The sequence below is a fragment of the Prionailurus viverrinus genome, chromosome E1 (assembly GCF_022837055.1).
Source record: "Prionailurus viverrinus isolate Anna chromosome E1, UM_Priviv_1.0, whole genome shotgun sequence".
Lineage (NCBI taxonomy): Eukaryota > Metazoa > Chordata > Mammalia > Carnivora > Felidae > Prionailurus > Prionailurus viverrinus.
This window is the reverse complement of record NC_062574.1, coordinates 6,788,986-6,809,823: the sequence shown is the minus strand read 5'-3', so window position 1 is coordinate 6,809,823 and position 20,838 is coordinate 6,788,986. Positions and strand designations below refer to the sequence as shown.

General features: G+C 48.5%; 1 protein-coding gene across 5 annotated transcripts in view; it reads right to left on the bottom strand.

Annotated features, from left to right (window-relative positions):
- The window catches only part of ARHGAP44 (Rho GTPase activating protein 44), a 180,917-nt gene extending 160,916 nt beyond the window's left edge, over positions 1 to 20,001 (bottom strand). For all 5 annotated transcript variants that reach the window (XR_007146787.1, XR_007146788.1, XM_047832392.1 and 2 more), the window contains exon 1: positions 19,592 to 20,001. Coding sequence is in view for 3 of the 5 variants with exons in the window: in XM_047832392.1 (XP_047688348.1) it covers positions 19,592 to 19,644 (53 nt within the window). In the remaining 2 variants the exon portion in view is untranslated. The remainder of the gene's footprint in view (positions 1 to 19,591) is intronic.
- Between the last annotated feature and the right edge of the window lie 837 nt (positions 20,002 to 20,838).

Genomic DNA, 20,838 nt, shown 5'->3' with positions numbered 1-20,838 from the left:
GTGTCCCCAAACCATCCATAATCCTGCCCAGCTGTCTACAAATTCAGGGCTTCCCATGACCCTGTCAGGTCCCAAGAAAGCACTATACTTAGGAGTAGAACTTTATGTGTGTGGATTAAGATTCAGCTCAGAACAACCAACGAAAGACATGCACAGGGCAAGGTCTGGGGTGGGCTGGGGAGAAACGTCCAGCTTCCACGAGCTCTCCTCATGGAATCCGGATGCCCTTCCAACACATTGGATGCCCTTCCAATAGATTGCCTTTCCCTAACTAGGAAGCTCTACTGGGTTTCAACGCCCAGAGTTTTTATATGGGATTTCATTCTGTAGGCATGACACAGTCAGCCATGGGCAGCAGCACCGAACCCTGGCTCCCCTCACCTCCCTGGAGGTTGGGCTGGCCTCAAGGGCCAACCCTTTAATCATGTGGTTGGTCTTTCTGGTGACTAGCTCCCATCCCAAAGCTGTGTAGGGAGTCACCTCATTAGAATAAGAAAGCATAACTATCACTCAAGAAATTCCAAGGATTTTTGGATCTTTGTGCCAAGAACTAAGGAACCAAGAGGAGATCTTCTTATTACACCACAGCAAGGAACAGATTCTCCCACAGAGCCTTCAGAGAGAGCGTGGCCCTGCCCACACCTTGGTTTTGTCCTCCTGGCCTCTGGAACAGTGAGAGAATCCTGTGGGGTTGTTTTAAGCCACTCGCTTCGTGCTAATGTGTTACAGAAGCTGCAGGAAACTAACACAGTGGGTGGAGAAAGGCTTTCCCCTCCGGGTAACACTCCACCTTAAAACGGGCTCTTCTTACCCCATTTCCAAGCTTCAGTTCTACCCGCCTGCTGCTGATCCCCAGCTCCATCACCCCCCAGACCTCTCTCCCAAGCTCCAGCCCCTCATCGCCGCTGCCTACTGACTCCCACGTACCTTTCTCCCAGGCTCCTTCTCAGTGACTGGCACCCACATCCACTTTGCCCAAACCCAGACCTCAGCAGCTTTCTCTCCTGCTGCCCCACCAAGTCCTACCAAGGTCCCCTGACTCAACGTCTTAAATATCTCTGGAAGCTCTGCAGCTCTTGCCTTGTCACGCCCACAGATCTGATCCAGACCCTCACTGTCTCAACTGGATTGCCAGCTAGTCTCCTAATCAGCAGTATCATCTCCTAGCTGGTCTCTCCGCACCAGGCTTGCTCCTCTGCATTCAGTTCTCCACTCTGCACCCAGACCGGTCATTCTAAAACCCAACTCTGACCTTGTGACTCCTCTGGTCAAAGGAGTAACAGCAGTATCTTACACCTACTGAGGGTTCGCTCTGTCCCAGACACGATTTTAAGTACTAGATTGTATTAACTCATTTAAAACAATATCATAGGGGCGCCTGCGTGGCTCAGTCGGTTAAGCATCCAACTTTGGCTCAGGTCATGATCTCGCAGTTTGTGGGTTCAAGCCCTGCGTGGGGCTCTGTGCTGACAGCTCAGAGCCTGGAGCCTGCTTTGGATTCTGTGTGTCCCTCTTTCTCTGTCCCTCCCCTGCTCACACACTTTCTCTCTCTCTCAAAACCAAACGAACATTAAGAAAATAAAAAGAAAAATAATCCAAATCTACTGAATCATGTCTTACAAGTAGGGTCACTAGAAAGTTTGCCCAGGTTTATACCTGCCGCTCTGGCCCTATGAATTCTGTAATCACTCTCAGGATGTCCTTGTTTGGGCAAGACGGTCATCCTATTTATAAGCCTCATCCCTACTCCCAGGGACATTCCTAACACAGAGAGCTTACTTTTACTTCCTTCAAGGAGCCACACTCTATATCCCTTGGTGTTGAGCCACATCATTTCCACTTGCCTTATCCTAAAAGTGTCTCTCCGTTCAGGAGGCAGCTTGCGGGACTTCCTCCCAAACCCCACTCCAGCCAAATCCAGCTATGTTTTCATTGTTACCATCAACAACTCACTTATCATCCAAGCGAATTGTGATGGCTTGTTGATTTGCTCTCCTAGTCCCGCTCACGCTTCTAGCAGAAGATCTGGCACATGTCAGGTACAGTGGGCACCAGACTCCCCTTTAGGAAGGAAGAACTTATTCCCTAGCTGCTAGAACACATCCAGATGACTACCCTCAGCTGTCTACCCCTTGGCATCGCTTTGGTTAAAGGCCCAATTCCAAGGTCTGATCAACACAGGGATGAGCTCAGTTTCTTCTCCCCAACTCAGGACAACTCTGAAGATACACCCAAGCTCCAGCAGGAAACATGGAACCAGCTGAGGCCTTTGCTGGGACATCACAGCTTAACTTCTCTCTCTGCCTAGTCCTCCTCCTTTTTAAAAATTTTCTTTATGTTTATTTTTGAGAGAGAGCACAAGGGGGGAGGAGCAGAGAGAGAGGGAGGCACAGAATCCGAAGCAGGCTCCAGGCTCTGAGCTGTCAACTCAGAGCCCGACATGGGGCTGGAACCCACAAACCGCGAGATCATGACCTGAGCCACCCAGGAGCCCCATAGTTCTACTTCCTTTTAGTCCTTTCCATAGGTCCTGATGCTAAGAGCACTTCCTAATAAACATCCTGCATGTTATTTTTGGGATCTGGTTCCCAAGGACCCAACCAGTGACAGGTGCTCAATAGACATCTGTTGGATGAATGGTTTCTTCACTAAGTTGTCACATCTTACACCTTCCTCCTGGCATGAATGACTATGCAGTGGCATAGGTATGGGGTCATAGGTCTGAGCCCATATCTACTCTCTAGTCATAATTAGAGAATCATACTTTCAGATTGAAGGCAATATGCTAGGAACCAATCCTAAAGCCGTGTCATATTTTTGCCAGTGTAATAAAATCTTGGGAGATCGTCAAGGCAAGATTACAAGCCCACAGCTACCCACTGAGCATGGGAAACCTTGATTGTGTGGCAATTAAAAGAACATGACTTCCTGTTTGAGCCATGCCTACAGCCTCATTACCACCACCTTGATGAGGACTGGCCCCCGCTGTTTGTGAAGCACCGTGGACAACAACACAGGGCACAGAGGAGTCAGCCCCGCTCCCTGTAGATAAAAAACCAACAGCAGAAGCAACCAGAGATCAAAGCAGGGTAACAAGAGGGATAAAGGAGGACAAGCATGGCACCGTGGACCCACAAAGGAAGGAGGTCAACACCGGCAAGAGGCGGATCTCAACTGAGCTACAAGAGCATGAACGAGACAGGGTTGCCTGGGTGGTTCAGTTGGTTGAGCATCTGACTTCGGCTCAGGTCATGATCTCATGGCTCATGGGTTCGAGCCCCGCATTGGGCTCTGTGCTGACAGCTTAGAGACTGGAGCCTGTTCGGATTTTGTGTCTCCTTCTCTCTCTGCCCCTCCCCTGCTTGTGCGCTGTCTCCCTCTCAAAAATAAATAGACATTAAAATAAATGAATGAGGGGCGCCTGGGCGGCTCAGTCGGTTGAGTGTCCGGCTTCGGCTCAGGTCATGATCTCACAGTTTGTGAGTTCGAGCCCCGCGTCGGGCTCTGTGCTGACAGCTCGGAGCCTGGAGCCTGCTTCGGATTCTGTGTCTCCCTCTCTCTCTGCTCCTCCCCTGCTCATGCTCTGTCTCTCTCTCTCCTTCAAAAATAAATAAAAGCACTAAAAAAAAAAATTTTTAAATAAATGAACGAAGGAGCGTGAAAGTGACAAACGGTTCTAGAGTCCCTTCCATATTCCAGATACTGTGCCGGGGCATCTCCAGGCCACCAGACTAAAAGATTACAATAGACCTACGTAAAACAATACACCACGTTTTCTACATTGATATGAACCAGGGCTCTGGAATCCAAGAAAAACAGTTCTGATAAACAGAAAGGGGAGGAAAAGGCTGGATCAAAGGTGAAGATGTGGCCAAAGTAGGATTCGAACTTTACAGACAAACGTTCCCCGTGGTAGCATTCGACAGACTCTAATTTAAGGCACAGACGTTCCACGGGAGATGGTTTCCATAGTCAAAACGGTGGGTTGAGCGAGCGCCAGGGGGCACTTCTGTCCACCCAGAATGCTTTGCTCCTTCTCCCTTCTGAACAGAAGTCTGATTCTGTCCAGGTATCAGTCCCTCCCCGTGAAGGTCTCCAGAGTTAGAACAAGCTTCCCCACCCCAACTCCAGAAAGGTTCTTAATGGCCCTAAGCCAGTCACCATAATCCTGCCTCCCCTGCCTGTGACTAGTTCAAAGACTCAGGCTGGAGAGACGCCTGGGTGGCTCGGTTGGTTGGGCGTCAGACCTCAGCTCAGGTCATGATCTTACAGTTCGTGGGTTCGAGTCCTGCATCAGGCTCTGTGCTGACAGTTCAGAGCCTGGAGCCTGCCTTAGATACTGTGGCTCCCTCTCTCTCCCCCTCCCCGGCTCATGCTCTATCTCAAAAATAAACAAATATTAAAAAAATAAAATAAAAGACAAAACAACAAAGACTTGGGCTAGAGCCCAGTCAGAATCCCTTCCCTCCGACATGGGTTAACGGTCAACAACAAAGCATGTTGTTTTAATGGTCAATGGCAAACATGTGAATGAATGGGCTCAGACTGGAGGAAAGGACTCTGATTCCATCACTGGAACCATGTGGGCTGTTCCTCTTAGCCCATGTGAGCTGCTCTAACAGAACACCATATAGACTGAGTGGCTTATAAACACCAGGAATGTATTTCTCGGTTCTGGAGGCTGAAGTCCAAGATCAAGGGGCCAGCTGATCCCATAAGGGTCCACTTTCTGGATCATCACGGTGCCTTTGTATTCTAACTCAGGGTGGAAGGGACAAAGGAGCTTTCTGGGGCCCCTTTTATAGGGGCGCTAATCCCATTCATAAGGCTCCACCCTCATGACCTAATCACTTCCCAAAGGCCCCACCTCCCAATACCATCACCTCGGGGATCAGGAGTTCAAGGCAGGAGCTGTGGGGATTGTGGGAGAGGGGCGGACGCGGACATTCAGACCATAGCACCTACGCTGCCTCCTGTTTGGTTTATGAGCAAGGAAGCAAAGACCTTCAGTTGTATTCTGACCAGGAAAAAGGCCAATCTGAGGAAGAGGCCGATGCAAAGCTGAAGGCACAGCAAAGGAAAATGGAAGGTAAGGCAGCAGGTCTCCTAATCACAAGGCATCTGGACTCTCCCGACCTCTGGAGACCCTGTCACTTGAAATAAAGTTACCTGATTGTTTAAGCCACGCTGAATGGACATCTGCTGTTAAAATTCAAAGCATTCTAAGTGATACAAATGGCCAATGGTTGTCCTTACTGCAGGACTTCTCCAAGCCTTAAGTACAAATGTGGACCGTACATTTGTGAGATGAATCTGCAGTGGTCTGTCACTTTTCCTACGGTCCTAGCATCCCCCCCCCCACCCGCCCCAACCCCAGAACAAAACCTGATAAAGAAGGAAAAGGACATTCTTCTGTCCATGAATTTAAAAATATAGTCTGGCCAGTGCTGCAGGAAGTCGGAGAGAGGAGATCGAAGGCAAGAATACAAACAGGAGGCCACCGCAAGAGTCAAGGGCGGAGACACAGACTATAATTAAGACTCGGAAATGAAAAAGAAGACATGGGTAAATTTAATTCAGTGACAGATTCAGAGTAACTGACTGGAGACGCAGGGGCGGAAGACGGTTTCTCTGAACACCAGGGGTCGTGTTCTCTAGATCACGGTAACTTGGCAGACCTCTGGCACTCATGAAGACTACAGGACGGTCACCATCTTGCCATGCTAAACGGCCATCACCCATTCCTGGTCTTTTGAGAACAAGCCTTTGATGTTCCCTTGGGGAACAGCCTCTGCCCACACTGCGGTCTTTGGACGTGAACTCCAGACAGCTTCCTACCCTCCCTCCCACTGCCCGGAAGGGATGGTCAGGTCACGTGATGCACACCAAACCAAGTGAACTCTGTTCTGTGATAGCATCACTGGAGGGATTCAATGAGGTGGCCTCTGAAGAGGCTGTCCTGTTGTCCTGCTCCAGGGGCACTACCAGGTCACTCCGATTCTGTGAACCACGCCCATCCTTCCCAATCTCCTCTTCTGCTTAGATTGGCCGGACTCCACTTCTGGGGCTGCAGCCAGAGAACCCCAAGCTGTCATGGGGAACCACCAGCTCCTCGGCCTCCCCGGTCATGCAGACCGAGTATCAAAATGTTCTGTGTCTTCAGAGTGAGCAACCCTGCAAGGCTACCGGCATATCGCTCCTAAGGGCAGACTATTTTATTCTATAAAATGAGATCTGACGTCATGTCCTTTCCAGAGCATAAAGATAAGAAGTTTCCCATGTTTGAAACCAAGGCTTGAGAGAACGTCAAACATATTTATTTAGACCTTCCAGGACCCTGAACTTAAAACATCGTTACGAGAAACTCCAGCTACATTTTACCTTTGCTCCCTTTTGAGTCCTGAGAGGGTCTTATATACATATACATCTATATATACATCTATATCCATCTATCTATTTTAAATATATTATTTTATTATATAAATACAAACATAAGTATATATTGAGTATATTAAGATAATATTGAATAATATTTAACATTTATTATTTAACAGTAACATTTAAATATATTTAAAGGGGCCCCCGGGTGGCTCAGTCAGTCGAGCATCCGACTTTGGCTCAGGTCATGATCTCACAGTTCGTGAGTTCAAGCCCTGTATCGGGCTCTCTGCCATCAGCACAGAGCCCGCTTCAGATCCTCTGTACCCCCTCTCTCTCTGCCCCTCCCATGCTTGCACTCTCTCTGAAAAAAATAAACAAACATTAGAACACATGTTTAAAGAACTTGGAACTCTTAAACAGTACAAGCAGCAAGAATCCAAATCATTCATAATCCTGCCCAGAGATAAATACCACACGCTAAACCTTCCAGTCTTTCCCGATTTGCTTCCAGTCTTTTCTATGCAATTCTTTTCTAACCCTGTACAATCTCCCCTGTATGGACTTCTGTATCCTGTTTTCTCAAACATTTCTCTTGAGCCCTTCAATTCTTTTGAATGTTATGAAAACAGATTCTTAGAGTCATAGAGAGATGCCACAATGAATCAATCATTCCACTAATATTAGATGTGTTTTCCACCTTCTCCCCTACTGCAGAGTCACTGAAGTACAGTCGTAAAGAACATCCGTGTCCCAGCCAGCGGGTCTGGGAGCAAATCTCGGCTGCCGCCCTTTGCAACGGCGCACCTGCTCTGAGGCTCGGGTAGAAAATGAGGAAACTCTACAACATACACCAGGGGTCATGAGGATTCAGCCGGGCTGTCTGCAAAGCACCCTACAAGTGCGTGTCACGGGACACGCTCGGTAAAGAGCAGTCACGACAGTGACTCACGAGTGAGTATACACGTTAGGCCTGCAATCACAACAACATGCACCAGGAGTCGGAGCTGAAAGTTCTGTCTGCCTCTCATATTCCTGTTTCTTAAGCTCTCTTTGCTTAATGTGTGATGCAGGAGTCTGTAAGGGCTTCTGCAGATATCCAAGATGCTTTCTTTCAACATCGTGCACAGAGCTAAAAAAACAAAACAAAACAAAACAAAACAAGATAAAATAAAATAATAAAATAAAATAAAAATGAAATAAAATAAAAAATAAAATAAAAATAAATAAAATAAAAAATAAAATAAAACAAAACAAGATAAAATAAAATGAAATAAAATAAAATAAAAATAAATATAATAAAAAAATAAATAAATAAAATAAAACACTCTCAAATGGCGCTCTCTTACCCTTTCTCTGAAACTGCAGTGAGGACGCACAGAGAAGAATTTTCTATTGGCAGACATTTCACTGTATGCTCTTTGTGGTTACGGCTGCATGCACGATACCCATTACCTTAAATGAATGTGACATCTTTTAGTTTCATTCCACTCAAGAGCAGTTAATGAGCACTTGCAAACCCACCTAATCTGAAGTATCCACCGATGGGGAGAGCCGACCGGAGGAAGCATTTGCCTGTGCTTGACCTACTTAGGAACCCAGCTCCAGTCTGGCTCTGCCCTTTGTTTGGTCGGCCACTTCTAGCCTCCGTTCCCCACCTGTAAAACAGGGCTACAAAGAACACCCTCTTCATACAGACGTCGCAATGAGTCCATAAAAATAATGCCTATGAAGTACATAGCCGGGCTCTTGGCTACAGGTGACATAGCTGTGGCTTTTGTGGTTCTGCCCTTTCTGGGTCCATGAAGGATTAGCCTTTGCCTGCCCCACTTCAAGTGAGGTGCGGCCAGGTGATTTACTTCGGCCAATGAAGTGTGAGTAGAAGTGACGCATGTCACTTCCAGAAGAAAACACGAGGAGCCATGTCATTTCCTGCCTCCGCCATCAGACAGGCAGGTGGGGAACAGAGCTATGGCAGCCTGGGTGCTTGGGAGGACTATGCCCAGTGCCTACCAGCCACCGAGACTTGGAGGGCTTCTGTCACAGCAGCATAACCTAGAACACTCTAAGTCATATGGTAACTATAAGTCCTGATGGTTTTACATGAATGAGGCCATGAGTATTACTGGTGTTTCAAGATCATTTCACCTGTGTGACTAAACAGAAAAACTGGGTTTGATTTGGGACCATAAGACAAATGGTTATGAAGTTGAGGCTGTAATTTTCAGGCACTCAGGCCTATAAATAAGATCCAAACAAGGGCCTCCCATCAAAAAGACTTTGCAGCACAGCAAGGGTTAGTGGTAATACCCACAATTTATTGAGTGCTTTTTATTCCTCAGGGGTTATGTTAAGGGTATTATATTTGTTATCTTATTTAACCCTGGCAACAATCCCATAAAGTCGGTGACATTCCAGTGTGGCAAGATGAGAGGGAATTTCTGATCTCCTCATTAATCTTTTCCCCATTGTAGGAAGGACTTAAAAAATACACACACACACACACACACACACACACACACACACACACAAAACAAATCTTGGCGTGAGAAATTGTAAGGGAAACATCATTACTGGGCATCGGTAAGGGAAAACTTTGTTACCCTAAAGATGCCCCCCTCTGATGGATCTGTTTCCTATAAAGGACTCTGACAATCTACAGCCACCCCCTCATGGTGGAGAGAAAGAATGACCTTCTCATGGGGGCACAATTGTGGAGGGGGGCAGGGCAGGCAGAGGGGACCGTGTGGAGCAGGGGAACATGCAGGACTTCAAAGATGGGCAGTGGGAGAGAAGAGAGATTATACTTCTGGTTATGCGGCAGCGGTAGACGTCCCATCTCCTGCCATACCCCTGGGGGGACTTTGTGACAAGCTCTGCCCAATGAAATATGAGCATAGGTGCCATTTGTAAATGCCAGGCCCAGGCATTTAAGAGCAAGGATGGCATTTCTGCGCTCTCTCTTCACCTTCAGCAGTGACTGAAAGCCACATGTTGAGATGAAGGAGGCGGGGTAGCGGGGGAGGGGGGTGGGGGTGGGGGGAAGGGGGAAGGAATCAGACCGCATCCCTGAATCACACATGATGGAAAGCTGTCCTTGGAAGTCCCCAGACCCCCTTCACATTTCACGTGAGCTTAAAATAACCTTTGGCTATATTTAGCCACTGAGGTGCCAGAAGTCACATGTGACCATAGCAGAGCCTGACCTACTGGAATACAACACGGAGGACTAGAGACTAGTCAAAGAACACAATCAGCCCAAGGAAATCAAGAAGGAAAAAAATACTTAAAAAAGCAAAATTTATTACAAGCAGAAAAAAGAAAACACCAATCAAGAGCTAAAGAGAAAGACATTTTTTTTATTTAAAAAAAATTTTTTTAAATTTTTTAATGTTTTTATTTTTGAGACAGAGAGAGACAGAGCATGAGCAGGGGAGGGGCAGAGAGAGAGGGAGGCACAGAATCCAAAGCAGGCTCCAAGCTCCGAGCTGTCAGCAAGAGCCTGATGTGGGGCTCGAACTCACGGATGGTGAGATCGTGACCTGAGCCGAGGTCGGACGCTTAAGCGACTGAGCCACCCAGGCACCCCCAAAAACATTTTTGTGTACATTTATTTATTTTTGAGAGACAGAGAGAGACAAAGCACAAGTGGGGCAGGGGCAGAGAGAGAGAGGAGACACAGAATCCAAAGCAGGCTCCAGGCTCTGAGCTGTCAGCACAGAGCCCGACACGGGGCTTGAACTCACAAACCGTGAGATCAGGACATGAGCCTCGGTTGGACACTTAACCGACTGAGCCACCCAGGCGCCCCGAGAAAGAAATTTTTTTTTAAGAAAAGAATAGATTAAACCTAAGAGGTGATTCTACAGGATGTGGAGGAAAGCAAACCCTCTGGCAAAGCTAGTTAGGTGAAAAAAAGAGAAAGAAATGCAAATTAGGATGATAAAGGAGATACAATTCTATACTCAGAAAATATCCTATTAAGTTTTACAATCACAGTGAAATGAATGCCTTCCTCTAAACTATGTTATTAAAAATGACCCGGGAAAAGACAGAAAACATCAATAGTCCAACGAAGAATTTGGGAAAACTGTCAAAGAACTATCTCCAAAAAATGTCCTGGAAAAGTTGTTTCCAACCTTCAAAGAACATGTAATTCCTTAACCTCACCACTGCACAGAAAAAGAATGCAGTGGGCAATTCATTGTACAATGTTATCAAAATTTGGCAGGGTTAGCCAAAGAAAAAAAACTCGATGCTCTCATTTATGAATAGTGAATGCCAAAATCCTAAAACAACAAATTAAATAAATTAAATCTACCAGTAAATTAAATGTAGTATTTGTAAAAAAAAAACAAAAACAAAAACAAATTAAAGTCAAATAAGAGTGACTGCAGGAAGGCACAGAAAGGTCAATATTAGAAAACAGTAGGGGGTCAAATTCATAAAACACAAGGTCCTCATGGGTAGGTACCCTGTCACTGGTGTATTCCCAGTGAAAAGAATGAAAACAATGTCTGGGACATAGTAAGTGCTCAATAAATATTTACAGCATAAATTATCAAGTGAATACATTAGTTAAAAGGGAAAAGATATGATGATCTTTAAAGACCCTGAGAATATAGTTAATCAAATTTAACTTTGGCACCAAAGAAAAACCCAAAGTAACATCATAAAATCATGTAATAGGTAATGTGATTGAAAAACAAGATCTCTTGAACCAGCTGTCATGCATTTCCAAGGAAGACAGTAAGGAGATGTGGAAGCCCACTTACTGCTCCAGTATCTTAACACTGTTCTAGAAGTCCTAGACAATGCAATTACACAAAAAAATAAAATAAATATGAATACTGGAGAAGAAGAGGCAAAATTATTATTTGCAGAAAATATGCATGTCTACCTAGAAAGTTCAATAGCCTCAATTTTTGTAAAAAGTGTTTAAAAGCGGGGTGCCTGGGGGCACCTGGGTGGCTCAGTCAGTTAAGTGTCTGACTTGGGCTCAGGTCATGATCTCACGCACGGCATGTGGGTTTGAGCCCCATGTCAGGCTCTGTGCTGAGAAATCGGAGGCTGGAGCCTGCTTGGATTCTGTGTCTCCCTCTCTCTCTGACCCTCCCCCACTCACACGTGTGTGTGTGTGTGTGTGTGTGTGTGTGTGTGTGCGCGCGCGCGCGCACTCTCTTAAAAGTAAATAAACATTAAATAAATAAATAAAATTTAAAAAGTGGGGCACGTAGGTGGCTCAGCTGGTTAAGCATCTGACTCTTGATTTGGGCTCATGTCATGATCTCATGGTTCGTGAGACCAAGCCCCACATCAGGCTGTCAGCTCCCTCACTCGCGCGTGCTCTCTCTCTCTCTCTCCCTCCCCCCCCCCACACCTTCTCTCAAGATACATAAACTTAAAAGTATTTAAAAATAATGAGATATGTTTATGACGGTGGTGGTTATGCTAATTACAAAAAAAAAAACAGTAACTTTTTTACTCTCCACCAAAAAAGAGGAAAAAAATAGACCTTAACAAAAGATTCCCAGCATTAAGTCAAGAGTAATGACAATGACAAATTACCTAAAAACAAAAGCAAAATTCTGCAGGGCTTAAACGAACAAAACTATTTCATAGGATCATAAAGAGACTTGAACAGGCGTACCCTATTGCCAGATAGGAAGAATTCTCATCATACTCACTGGTGTAAAACTGTCAGTCTCCCCCATCTTAATAAAAAACGCTGAGAAAAAAAAATAAACAGACAAGCAAAGTCAGGGAAATATAAGCAATTCTATTTTATAAGGGAGTAATTGGTAGATTAGCTGAGGTGAAGGCACCACAAGACAGGCAAAGCTGTTGAGGTGTTTTTCTTTTTTTTTTAATGTTTATATATTTTTGAGAGACAGAGACAGAGCATAGCGGGGGAGGGGCAGAGAGCGAGGGAGACACCGAATCTGAAGCAGGCTCCAGGCTCCGAGCTGTCAGCACAGACCCGACACGGGGCTTGAACTCACGGAACCATGGGATCGTGACCTGAGCCGAAGTCGGATGCTTAAGCGACTGAGCCACCCAGGTGCCCCAAAGCTGTTGATTTCTAAATGCCAAGCCGAGGAGTTGCCCTGGATGAAGCTGAGATTTGGGAACCAGACCAACTCCATAGCTCCTCCCACCCAAAGCATGGGACAGCAACCCACAGCTGCTCCCCTGGGCAGGTGAGGCTATCTTTCATTCCTGCCAACTGACAGGTAAAGAGAATTAGAAAGCCTAGAAATAGATCCAAGTAGATGAAATTTTTTAGTACATGAAGACATTTCAATACAGTGGGATTGAATTACATTATTCACATTATTCATTTTGATAGTAGGATAACTACTTACTTAAAAAAAAAAACAACTAAATATGACACCTGAGTCATGTCATGCACCACAATTAATGACGGATGAATTTAAAATCTGATGGTAGGGGCCCCTGGGTGACTCAGTAGGTTGAGCGTCCGACTTCGGCTCGGGTCATGATCTCGCGGTCTGTGAGTTCCAGCCCTGCGTCGGGCTCTGTGCAGGCAGCTCAGAACCCGGAGCCTGCTTCAGATTCGGTGTCTCCCTCTTTCTCTGCCCCTCCCCTGCTTGCACTCTGTCTCTCTCTCAAAAATAAACAAACATCGAAAAAAATTTTTTAAATAATAAAATAAAATCTGATGGTAAAATTAAATTATGTAAATGGCAATGAAAATGTAGAAATATTTGTCATCTCAGGCTGGGAAAAACATCCCTCAGCATAATATTTAAGCACAAACCGTAAATTGATAGACTTAAGATCACAAAATACTACAAAAGACATCAAACAAAATACAAAAGGCCAAAAAAACTATAGAGGTATACGTGTGGCATATGACAAAGCACATGCATGCTTAATATGTTAAAAATTACCTAAAAAATAAAAAAAAAACAGTTATGACGTGACTTAAGAAAAATGGGGCAAAGACCAATGCAGGCAATTCAGAAAAGGTGAGAAATATCGAGTCAACTTAAACAAATGCTCTATCTCACTGAAGTTAAAAGAGAAGCAAAGAGGGCTAGGGAGAAGAAATTGGCAATTCTACCGAGAATGTACATATAATATGCGTGTGTTTTTATATATAAAATATATACTCATGTGGTCTTAAAAACTCACATACTCTTTCACCCAGAAATTTCCCTTCTAAGACTTCATCCTAGGAAAGTGAGCCAGTGAAAAGTATTTGCTATGTGATGAGCAAAAGCAAATTGGTTGACCATAATGGAATATTACATACCCTTGAAAAATTATACTGTAGTTTGTTGACACGAGATGATATTCAAGATGTAATACACGGGGGGCGGGGAGAAGCAGGTTGCAAAACAGTGTATACACCATATGATCTCTATCTCTTTTTTAAGAACATATATTTGCCTATTAAAAACTTAGAAAATTATATCCAAAATATTAAATGTAGTCCCCAGGTAGTGAGATTACTGACCACTGTTTTGTTTTACGTTTTGCCCATCTATAAGTTTATAACTTTCCTACCATAAACAAATAGCATTTATATAACCAAAAAGAAAGTTAAAAAAAGTAAATTGAATTCTGTGGGAAAATAAACATTTACTCTAAAAATAAACTCTAAAGTTGGAAACCGAAAGCAAAAACATCTGCTTCCCGGACAGAAAGGATAGTTTTAAATGGCTAGATGGCCACATGCTTCCCAGAGCCAGTGGGGTTCCGGGTACCAGCTTACTCCGATGCCCAGCGCCCCACAGGAGAGCCCCTTTCTCTCCTGCCTACACCTGACACTGAGCGCAAGCACGATTTCATTACTGGCTGTCGTTATCAATATAGCCTTTGAAATGAACTGTTCTGGGTTATCAATGAGAGGGACTGCCTACTAATCCCCTCCAAAAAGAACAACCATAAATTACTGCTTTATTCACAGGGCTACTGACCCACTTTTCCTAGAGGGGAAAAAAAAAAAGTGGTCCCTATCACCCATCGTGAAAACCACTAATGAATATTGATATATTTCTTCGGCGGAGGTAAAGCGGGAAGGAAAGTCATTAATTGCCGGTGAACAGTCCCTCACAATGACTTGCAGGTCTGGGATAACAGCATCCTCCAGGAAACCCAGGCAGCCTCACACAGACTGCCGAGAACAGCCCGGCAGAAGGCTGAGAGGCAGCAGATCTGCACAGTAAGGAACTCAGAAGACACGGGCAGAGAATATTCCTTCCAGATTTGCTAGCGTGCTCTGCAAGTGGGGAGTACGTTCTGTTATCTCGCATATGCACACCAGAGCAGGTGGCAAGGCATGGGCTTCCACGGAACTCCGACGGACAACTTCGCTCTGAGACCGAATCAATGCGCACGGTGCTCCTTGCAGGGACAGGTTTGGGTCTGCCTGACCCTGCTGGGTTAGCAGGAAGACACGGCAGGGCCTGCGTCCATCTACCGGGTCCAACTCACAGGAAATCATAGGTGGGGAACGGAGCGGTCTGATGACTAATTTAGAATGGCTTCTGACTTTCTCCCTGATGTCCTATTGATCGGGTCACGGCTCTCAGGAGGCCTGCTGATGGGCAAGGCCGTGTCTCAAAGAGAAACCTTCAAGGAAAAGATCCTCACTGGCTTGGCTGTTTTTGACCTAGAGGCTCTCTCTGCATCCTCAGCATCTATCTGGGTACCAGTGGCTGCTGCAGTCATATTCTGAGAGCTGCACAGCGGCAAAGGGACTCAGCCAAGCCGTGCACCAGAAACCAAGTCCACTCGGGGCTGCGTGCTGAGCAGTCTAGAAACGGAAAAGTGGGGCTCTGTAGACAAAGCTCTGTCTTCCCCTCCCAGCTCATAGCCTCCCAAACCGAATAAGCCAACCCGACAGCCCTGAACTTCCAAGCCTCCCCCCCAACACTTCCTAGCCCCTCGCCTACTCCCAGCCACCGTGAACGTCACCCGTCAACGCACCATGCACAGGAGCACAGCGCCCATTCGTTGCCACCACTGGACAATGGCTGTCAAAATCTAAGAAGCCCTTTATGCTTCTTAGGACAATGAACCTCATCAACCATTTGCTCAGCGCTGGATGTGAGCCAGCCTCCCTTCGCCCTTCTCACAGTTCTGAGCTGAGCGCCACTGGGACCCTCACGGTGCAGACCGGAGGCGGAAGAGGTGGGGGGAAATTTCCTCCTCCCCAGATCAAGGTGCCGGTTTTACTCCCATCGTCTCTCGCTGCGGGTGCGTCTCTAAATTCCCGCTCACGGCTTTATTCCTCCTGACACAAACCAGCACCACCTCCAAGAAAAACGCTCGATGCCGTTCAGGGTGCCTCTCACCCCAGCAGCCAACAGATGCTCTCGAAGGTACAAACTGGCGTATAAATCAGGCAAGAACGAACTCCCCCCCTTAAACCTCGTTCTGTCTTTCCAAAGCCCAGCAGCGATGCTGTACCCAGTCTTCAAGGCACCCACTCCATCACACTTCCTCGGCCACGACACCTGGACCTTTTGCTCGCTCATTGATCCGGTTCTCAAAGAATGTTGGAGAACCTACTACCTGCTAGGCATTAGGGTCCCTGCCCACAACGAACTTGAAGTCTAGAGGGAAAAATAAATGAGCAAAGATAAAAACTGCGATACGATGTCACCGCAGCATGCCTTTAGAATACAGATTCCAAGGGGCGCCTGGGTGGCTCAGTCGGTTAAGCGACCGACTTGGGCTCAGGTCGTGATCTGACAGTTCTTGAGTTTGAGCCCCGTGTGGAACTCTGTGCTGATGGCTCAGAGCCTGGAGCCTGCTTCCGATTCTCTCTCTCTGCCCCTCCCTGCTTGTGTGCTCTCTCTCTCTCGAAAATAAACATTAAAAAAAAAAAAAAATACGGATTCCAAGAGGACAGAGATTTTGTTTACTCCACACTCTAAGGTTTCCTGAACCACAGCAGGGCCCGGCACTTAGCAGACACTCAATACATATTTACTGAGGGAAGAAAGAAATGAGTGAATGTATGAGCGCATGCCGTAGTGCAGGTAACCCAGTAATGGCCGCAGCATTTGCCCAAAGATGCTTGTAGCTACACTTCACTTGGCATGTCCTAGTGCCGAGCGCAGTGTCAGGCACACGGGGGTCCAGGCTTGCGGGGCCAGGGAAGGCTTCCCAAAGGACGGAGGAGGGAAAGGAAGGCACTGAAAGGAGAAAATTCAAAGCAGAAAGAACCCATGCAGAAACGAAACAAGCAGCTGCGGGAAGAGACGACTCTCTTCCCGGTTAAATGCGATCGGTGGATTTTATAAATTCTTCACCGTTGCTGATGCCCTCTGCACTCGGGCGCGAGCACTTGGAGAGAAGATACTAGCAACTCCACAGAGGACGTTTAAGTACGGCAACTCCTAAGTCGCGAAGGAGACTCATCCAGTCCCTAACTCTTCTGTGTTCAGAAGATCTCCAGAACCCGTAATTTTCCGGAAGGCGAGGGGGTAAAGAGCTGCGCGGAGGAATAACCCTGAAACTTGTTGCCGGTCTTCCCTCAAACACAGGAAAGCCGTCTCTTCCCGGACACGCAAGGACGAGAAGCCAGCGTCTCACCAGAGCGACTGCATAAATCGATCCACCAATTCCAGACCTTCAATCCTGTGGCTTCTACAGACTCCAGAAATTAAGAAGCGGTGTTAGGATCCCGCACCTCACTGCTTTCGCAATAAGACAAAGTAAATGCTGCCTCTTTGATTCATCGGGGTGGACCCTACGGTACACGGTTTTCATCTTGTCAATACAGTGAACGGAGATCGGGTTCAACAGAACAAGCATGGGAAGGAAGACAGAGAGGAATCAAGTCGGTAAGGACCGACAGGCCCCTGGAAAGATCTGCGATGCCAATGCAATGAGATGCCACTGGAAACTCTTAAACAGTCAAGCGTCGCGAACTGACTTTGGCTTTAAAAAGTTCGCTCGAAATGTCACCAAAAGAGGGGGCGCCTGGGTGGCTCAGTCGGTTAAGCATCCCACTCTTGAGCTCCGCTCAGGTCATGATCTCAACATCCGAGGGAGAGCCTTTCGGCGCAGAGCCCGCCTGGTATTCTCTCTCCCCCTCTCCCACTGCTCCTTCCTCACTCTGCTCGCTCTCTCAAAATGAACTTAAAAATAAATAAAAATGAATGTCACCAAAAGGGATACCCATCAGTGAGACACAGTGGTGGACCAGCCTTCACTTTCCCTGGTGCGTAACATAGCGGGTGCCATCTGACAGACAGCCAGCATTCATTCGCACGCCGGGATCCACCAAAGTCCCAACAGACGGGTGGAAAGTACCTCTTGGTGACCAGCTGCTTGGACTTCCGAGAATGCGCTTTCTTAAATAAGTAAGATCACTCACCGGTTCTGAAACCCAACTCCCTGTGTTCCTTTGTCATTCCCTCTGTGGATGAGGGTAAAAAAAAAAAAAAAAAAAAAAAAAAAGGTTTTATGTCTAAGGTTCACAAATCTTACCACCACTCTGAGACAAGTCCTGCAAAGAGGCAGAAGAGATGAATGATTGGTTTCCAGGGCGCCAGGGAGGAAGCCTAAACACCTTGCTTACATTCCCATTCGAGCCCTGAGCTGAAACCCCAACACCACGCGAGTCGAGCAATCCGAGTCTACGGCCAGGAGCCTCCTGATCGCTTAGGTGGTCTGTCGGGATGCCTGATGCCAGCCCACAGAGGGAGGTAGAAATCAAGATATCAAAAGGTCAGCTGGACTATCATTTGCTCAACGACCTATACGGGAAAACACGGTCTCAGTGTCCAACATATCAAAAGGCAGCCCACGTGAGGCTATATCTGTGGCGATACCATGCCAGAAATCTGGGCTAATCTGACTCTGCTATTCATAAATTCCCCCTCATGTTAAAGCACATGTGTTTGGGAAAGGGAAATGAATCCAAGGCAATTTTAGACATTGTTACTTGGAAACCATCTGGAGTCCCTGAGAGCGTAAGAAGCCACCGCATCCCCTGCCCTCAGATGCCCACCGTAATTGGGGCAGTATGCTCACCTGGGAGTTTAGGGTCCCCTCTTGCCCAGGGATACCCCCACCCCCACCCTACCAGATGCCAGTTCAGGCTCCACTTCCCACCCAAGAAAGGTATTTGGTTTCCCGGTAAACCTAGTGGAGAGCCCTCGATGTGTTTGCACTTGAACTGCACCCAAGGCTGGGTTCTCTGCTTTCCACTTGGCTTTACGGCGGCACACCTGAATTCCTGTGCCACGGCGGCCAGGACGAGGTCCACGAACACCCCCCTCAGCCTCACAACCCCCGTGTTCACAGCACGTCTAGCTTTGGAAGAGACCCACCAGAATCCTTATGTAACGGTTAATAGATGTTGGCACCCTGCAGAGCGGCTCCTGGAGACACTAGCCCAGATGTAGCCCATTTCACCGCGATGACAGCAGGCTGGGTCCTGCAGCTTTCTCCGGCCTGGCTCTCCCCGACTGTAGGGCCTCTCGGTTCCCCTCCCCTACCTGGCCGCGATCCCCTGCTTATCTCATCTTCCAGAGGAGTTGGACCTCCCTTTCTGCAGCCTCCCTCCCTCCCTCCACTGAAATCGGTCTTAGGACCCAGCCCACAGCAGCGCCATTCCAGCAGCACCTTCCCTGCCCCCCCTCTCCCCTCACCCCTCCAACACCTATCGCCTTAAGAAACCCGGCCGATAAAGAGATCCAGAATCTCGTACAGTCATAGTCCCAGAAAACAAACGCGGCAGGAGGGGCGGGCTCAAGCTCTGCCAAGCCGAAGACCAGGCCCCACACTTGCCCTGGACCCCCCGAGAAGCCTGAACTCGGCGCAGGGGAGGGAATCTTCGGAGAAGCCACTGCGGGTCGGCTGCCTCCAGCACGATCAGAGCAAACACCTGTTTCCAGGAAGCCAGGCGGCCAGGGGCGAAGGAGGGAGTCCCGGGGAAAGGCAGGGAGGACGGGGTGAAGGGGCAGCTGGGGACGCAGGTAAAGGATGCGTCACACCTCGCGCTTGGCAACCGGAGCCGGGGCGCAGCGGGCAGAGCCCCCGAAGGGCTCCGGGGGCGGGGAAGTTCCGAGAGGAGGGGTCGCGCCCGCGAGCGGTCCCGCAGGGGCCGGAGCAGGGGGAAGGCGCGGCGGGGAGCGGAGGCAGCGAGGTCGCGAGGCCGGGCGGGCTCCATCACCTGCGCGCCCCGGCGGCTGCAGCCTCGCGGGCGCGCACCGGGGGAACCTACCTGCCCACCGTCTGGTTGGCCAGCTGGCGCATGCGATTGAACTGCTTCTTCATCGTGGCCCCGCTGCCGCGCCGGCCGGGGAGCTGGGGCGAGGACGGAGCAGCCCGGAGCCCGCCGCAGGTTACATGGCTCCCGCGCGGAGCCTCCCGGGCGACGGCGGTGGCACTGCGGAGCCTCCGGGAGCCGTCTGGCCCGCGCGCGGCTGCCTCCCCAGGGCACCGCCGCCTACTCCTCCGCCCGCCGCGGCGCCCGCTGCCGCATCCTCCTCACGCGCGCCGCCGCGCCTGCATGCTGACGCCCGCGGCCGCCCTCGGCGCCCGCCAGGTCCGCCCGGCCGCCTGCCCCCCAGCCCCTCTCCGGCGCGGGGACCCGGGAGGCTCCGCAGGCTCCTGGCCGGCTGGCCGGGTGGTCCCCGCTGCGCCTGTGCGGCGGGCGCCGTGCATTCTGGGACTTGTAGTCCTGCCCCCGCTGCCCACCTTGCCGCGTGCAAAGTTTTGCAAGGACGGAGGCGCGCGGAGGTGGAGGCCGGTCACGTCGCCGGGCGGGGTCCGGGAGGGAGGGAGGGGGGGCGGGGGGATGGGGTTGCGCTGTGGCACTCCAGGAAGGGAAAGGTTTCGCGGCTTTAAAAATAGCAAAAGTGGAACCAGGACTCCAACAGCAGATCAGGAAAGCGAGCATCTGCCTTTCATTGTATTCTAAGTGAATGTGAGGCATTGCTGTTTTGACTTCACGGGAAGAAGATTTAGGCCGGCGGGTACGTGGCTCATAATATTGCGTCAGGCCACCTGGTAGTTGTTGAGGTGCACAATTAAGCTTGGGGCCCGGGGCTCGGCCCTGCAGGGCAGGCGTCACAGAAGTTTCATCCTTGATTTTCACCATACCCAGTAAGTAACCAGAAGCCCAGATAGAGGAAGGGTAGGATCATCGCAGCAGCATCGTGTCTACGCAGGCGGCTTGACTGGGACGACTTCCTTGCGTGGCTTACACCCCAGTCTCGTAGCTGTTCCCATTTCTCTTCCACCTCCAGGGGACCAAGGGGCAACAGCTGTGGCAGGCCGGGAGGGTGCTCCACAACAGTTCTCCATTAGGATCAGTTGACTCTTTGAAAAGGGATTGTGACTTTCTGCAGGCTCCGTGCTTCAGAACAGATAGGTGATTCCAAATAGGTTTTTCTCATCACCTGTCAGGGAAGAATAGTATCGTTGGCTGGTAGGGGCTTTGGATCAGACACGAGTTCGTATGTTAGA